Source organism: Cibotium barometz, chromosome 10 (assembly GCF_041138505.1).
Source record: "Cibotium barometz isolate CiBa-2024 chromosome 10, ASM4113850v1, whole genome shotgun sequence".
Lineage (NCBI taxonomy): Eukaryota > Viridiplantae > Streptophyta > Polypodiopsida > Cyatheales > Cibotiaceae > Cibotium > Cibotium barometz.
This window is the reverse complement of record NC_141055.1, coordinates 5,328,427-5,333,837: the sequence shown is the minus strand read 5'-3', so window position 1 is coordinate 5,333,837 and position 5,411 is coordinate 5,328,427. Positions and strand designations below refer to the sequence as shown.

The 5,411-nt window shown below is 42.5% G+C and overlaps 1 protein-coding gene across 2 annotated transcripts; it reads left to right on the top strand.

Annotated features, from left to right (window-relative positions):
- The first annotated feature begins 589 nt into the window (after positions 1-589).
- LOC147634467 (S-adenosylmethionine synthase 2-like) lies at positions 590-4,453 on the top strand. 2 transcript variants are annotated; one of them, XM_086803548.1, is made up of 2 exons: positions 590-747; positions 3,059-4,453. In XM_086803548.1, exon 2 carries the CDS (start codon positions 3,082-3,084, stop codon positions 4,261-4,263), a length of 1,182 nt encoding a protein of 393 aa, XP_086659674.1. In that variant the 5' UTR covers positions 590-747; positions 3,059-3,081; the 3' UTR covers positions 4,264-4,453. The 2 variants fall into 2 exon arrangements, with proteins under 2 accessions (XP_086659674.1, XP_086659675.1); XM_086803549.1 differs by lacking the exon at positions 590-747 and adding an exon at positions 2,830-2,852.
- Positions 4,454-5,411: the final 958 nt, after the last annotated feature.

The following is a 5,411-nucleotide window of genomic DNA, read 5'->3' as shown; positions in this document are numbered from 1 at the left end:
CAAAAAAAAAAAGATATTGCGTCTTCACACGAACCAAGTTAACTAGGCCTTTCAAGAACTTCGCCAGGTACTCCTAGCTGTGCTTTACCATCACTGTCTCAGAAAAAACCATCCTCTAGTGTAATTTTCATGGCTCAAATTGAAAAGAAACTGGTTATAATTTTGCCTAACCTTGAATTTAAAGATTCAAATTTTTAAAATTTTAGTTATAAAAGTGATTAATCTATGCATTTTTTCAATAACAACAGGTTGGGTTTGAAGTTCATCCTTTTTTGCACTTGTTAGAAAAAACTTTTTTTTTAACATTGTTAATAAGGGTCAACATGCTCATCGAGCAGCCTCATGCTCCCTAGTGGTAGCCCATGACTTCATTGGTTTAAGAAAGAGTTTTCTATCGGATGGCCCTTCTCTTGAGATGGCACTATCTGTGAAGAGTCTAGATGCACCGAATTCACAACGATGGCTATCTGGTTACTAGCTGCAACTGTTTCCTGAGCCGTTCGATGAGCCAGCTGGCAGGATCCGGAAGACCAATCCATCTATTAGGACAGGCAAGAAAATAAAATGCCCCGAAAATTGAAAATTAGACAAGAAAAAGGGAAAATTCAGTTTAGTGAAACGTGATTTGCGATCCGGTACCTGCTATAAATATACATAAGCAGCTCACTCCAAGTTGCTTCATCCTCTGCGCTCAGCTTTGGCAAGGAGAAGAGAGGATCGGCTTCGCTAGGTTTCCAGCTTCTGCAGGTAAGTCTGCCATATCCAAGCTCTCCGCCTTTGTCAAGGTTTCTGTGATTTCTGTCACGTACGACCTTCCTGCCCCGTCTTAGCGTTTCTCCATGTCTAAATGTTTCTTTCATGTCTGTTTGTTCAGCTTACTGCCTTTTTTAAAAAGTTTTCCGCCATGTTCTAGATACTTGCTATATCCAAGCTTCTCGCCATGTCCAACGTCTCTGCTATTTTCTCCATGTAAGCTTTCTATGGTGTTCAAGTTTTCTGTGATCTCCGATCTACCTGTAACATCCAGGATCCTGTGAGCGTGTCGGAGCTTCTGCAGAGAACTCTTGCTGTACTCAAGATCTCTGTCCTGTCCACTATTTGTGTAACATTCAAGCTGCTGTAGACATTCAGAAAGCTTGAATTGCACACTATCGTTGACGTGTCTCTCTGTGCGCTGGGTGTGATTTTCGAAAACTTTCTTGATTGCTTCTCTGTTCATTAGGGTTTTATTTACTGCATTCTCCAATTTTCTGATGCACTGCTAGGGTTTGCATTCCAGTGGCCCATTTTCATGTCCAGAGCTTTGTTAAGCTGATGGTTTAGATCTAGATCTTATTGTGACTTGCTCAGGCCTTTTTGCATATTCGATTCTATTTGAGGAGCGTGCGGAGTTCTTGTGATCTGTTGAAAGACCCTTCTTGCTTTCAGGATGACGTGAGGTTTTTGCTTTCTTTTGAAATTTGATGTTTTACCTGCTATTTACCAGTGGGATGCTCTCAAAATGTCAGATATCACACTTCGGCTATTTCTGCCTTTCATGCTGTGCAGCTTTTCGTTCTGTTTTTGTTCTGATACTCATAAGATTTCGTGCTCTTCTTTCATTAAATGTACATTGCCAAGGTGATGGTGCTTTCATGCTGTGCACTGCCACTGCTTTCACTTTCATCAAACTCGTGTGATGGTACAGATCTGGGTTTGACTGTTGTCTGCCCAAGGTCTGTCTGCAAAATCCCATATTATACAGGGAGCGTTTTTTGAATCTAGTTAACAAGTCTCCTTTGGATCTATGGAGGTCTTTGCCGTATTTTGAAATTCGTTTCTACAGTCTTTTTATTCATGCTCTGGATGTTCTTAACATGTCAGAGATTATTATTGTGCTATTTATGACTTCATGCTGTGTATACTTACTGTGCCATTCATCAAACTTACATCATCAAGATGATGATATAGAACTAATAGAACTAGATGTTACTACAATATGCAATTGAGAAGCACACTGAGTTGTTGCTTACCTCTGCGAGGTCTTTGTTTTCTTTTAAAACCCAAGGTTTCAGTCTTGTTATTCTTGCAGTGAATGTGAATGTTTGCAATATGTAAGGTTATATTTTGTCTAATTCTAGAGTCTTCATAAGTTTGCATGCTTGACACTGCTATTCCTGTCTCACCAGCAATCTACCTTGCTCAGATCGCATGAGAATTTCCCTTGATTCTCGCCTCTCATTTGGTAAGCCAGATACATTGTGGACTGTAGAAGAAGTCCGGTGCATTTTGTTGTACTTCCATCACCATCGTCAAAGGATGCACTCCGTTACCATTAATGTCCAATAGCTTTGATAGTAATGGCTGGATCTATCACCTGGTCCATCGAATATGGTAAAGTGAACGGTGTTATAGCAATAAACACTGGAAAGAAACTGAGAAGAATGGTTCAAATAATCTCTATAGTAGTTCTGTGAACAACATGAGTGTAGCATCATGCATGCCTTTTTAATTCCTAGAGTCATCTCTGCAGTATCTTCAATTTTAACTTGGAGGTGCTTTTTTTTGGCTGCACCACGTAGCTTGAAGCTGAATTCTGGGCAAATTGCTTGTTTTTTCACATATTGGACACTTCACACTGATACATCTTTAGCCTTAAGCCAGGTTTTTGTTTATTTCCTACTTTTTGGCTGTAGCATGTGATTTGTGGTACTTTCTTTGTGATTTACATAGTGAACACTTCACAATGTTTTAAGATATTTACAGGCTCCTTTGGAATAAATAGAGATCCTTATATGCTCATGCCCTGGTTTTTGGCTGACAATAGCTTAGTTTTTCCATAGCAAGCAATGACAACGCTTCGTAGTTGCTTGGTATATACTTCCCTAGTGGAGTTTTTGAATCTACACGTTTAGGTTTACTTCCCTTGCAGGAGTTTGTGCTGCGTCTTTTAATTGTTATTTCTGTTTGCTTAACTGTCGTGGAGCTTACATTTGTTGTGGACAGACACTCTTGTGGTATCTTTCCATGTACTTCCCCTAGTTTTTAATTTATTCCTATGTGGCTTACTGTGGTGCAGGCTGTTTGCAACCTCAGTTTGAAATGGAGACCTTCCTCTTCACCTCTGAGTCTGTCAATGAAGGACACCCTGACAAGCTATGTGATCAGGTCTCTGATGCTGTTCTTGATGCTTGCCTGGAGCAAGATCCTGAGAGCAAGGTGGCATGTGAAACTTGCACGAAGACTAACATGGTCATGATCTTTGGTGAGATCACCACAAAAGCTAAGGTGGATTACGAGAAGATTGTGCGAGACACTTGTAGGGAGATTGGGTTTGTTTCTGATGATGTCGGTTTGGATGCTGACAATTGCAAGGTGCTGGTGAACATCGAGCAACAGAGTCCTGATATAGCCCAAGGTGTTCATGGCCACTTCACCAAGAAGCCTGAGGAGATTGGTGCTGGTGACCAAGGCCATATGTTTGGTTATGCTACAGATGAAACTGAAGAGCTGATGCCTCTGAGTCATGTATTGGCAACCAAGCTTGGGGCCAAGCTCACTGAAGTTAGAAAGAATGGAACATGTGCTTGGCTTCGCCCTGATGGCAAAACTCAAGTCACTGTTGAGTACAAGAATGAAGGTGGTGCAATGGTTCCTCTTCGGGTGCATACTGTACTTATCTCAACTCAACATGATGAGACAGTCACCAATGACGAGATTGCTGCTGATTTGAAGGAGCATGTGATCAAACCAGTGGTCCCAGAGAAGTATTTGGATGATAAGACTATTTTCCACCTCAACCCATCTGGCCGTTTTGTCATTGGTGGACCTCATGGTGATGCAGGTCTGACTGGAAGGAAGATTATCATTGACACCTATGGTGGCTGGGGGGCTCATGGTGGTGGTGCTTTCTCCGGGAAGGATCCCACCAAAGTGGACCGAAGTGGTGCTTACATTGTGAGGCAAGCTGCCAAGAGTGTTGTTGCAGCTGGGCTTGCTCGCCGGTGCATTGTGCAAGTTTCTTATGCCATCGGTGTACCTGAGCCACTCTCTGTGTTTGTGGATACCTATGGCACTGGAAAGATCGCTGATGCTGAAATTTTGGAGATTATCAAGCAGAACTTTGATTTTAGACCTGGTATGATTGCCATCAACCTTGATTTGAGGAGGGGAGGCGACAAGCGTTACCAGAAGACTGCTGCTTATGGTCATTTTGGTCGGGACGATCCAGACTTCACTTGGGAAACTGTGAAGCCCCTGAAGGTTGAGAAAGTGCAGGCTTGATCTGGAAGGAACTGAAAGCGAGTCGCATGTGCCGATCTGTTTTTTTTGGTAGAGAAGTTCTATTATTTTGACAAGTTGAGGCTCTCCAGAGTCTGAAAAATTAAACATTATATGGCAGTAGGGCAAGTTCAATTGAACTATTATTCAGTTTATTTCTCTTTTATGCAGCCTATCGTGGCCAGTCTTAAAATTTTAATTCCATGCAAAGTACCCTTTGGTATACATATCTTGTAAAGTTGTCTTAGTGATCTGCCTTTCAGAATTGTCTTAACTTTTTTTTTTTGGGATCAATAATAATTATGTATATATATATATTAACTTAGAAACTGTCTTGAAACTGTTAGAAGTCATCTCCTGTCTATACATATACACCAGGGCCTCTGTTGTGGGTGTGCCCGCCCGCCCGTAGTAGGTGTTTTCTCAGTTTTCCCCATTCTCCATATTTTTTCCTCATTTTTCCCTATTCTTCTTGGCTTGGGTGGTTGCCCTGTGGTGGCAGGAGGACCTTGTTGTTGGCCGATTGCATCAGTGTACATACCGGAGCTGGCCGACTGATTTGCATGAGTCGTGGACTTCACAGATGCTGGCCGACACCCCGGTTGCTGGCCGACTGTACACATCAGCAAGTCGTGGAGGCTTTTGCCTTTCTACAGGCTGACTGCATCATTGGGGCCATATTAAATGGCCCCATAGCCCCTTGCCATTGTTGTATTGTATTCGGTTACACTCCTTGTGTATATAGAGTAAGTAGAGTTACATGCCTCTCTCTCTCTCTCTCTCTCTCTCTCTCTCTCTCTCCATTGCTGTCTATTTTTTGCACTTGCTCGTGTTCTTAGATTTTGTCTTCATCTCCGTTGCATATTCTGACATGGTATCAGAGCCCTAGGCTCTTGATAGTTCTTGGGAATTTTGTGAGCAAGAGGGGGATTGTTGCGTTGCTGATTGGTGGACTGTTTTGGACTGTTCGGGAAGAGGAGAAGCAAGAGGAAGGTGGGTTGATTTGCTGGACAGCCACTTGCAGGCGTAAGTTCTTCTTTGTTCTCACCCAGCCACCCTTTTCAGCTACATCCCCGCAATGGCAGATTTGCTTGAGATGGCTGAGAGACATGTGAACATCCCTACACTCCCCACGTTCCCAGTAGACCGTT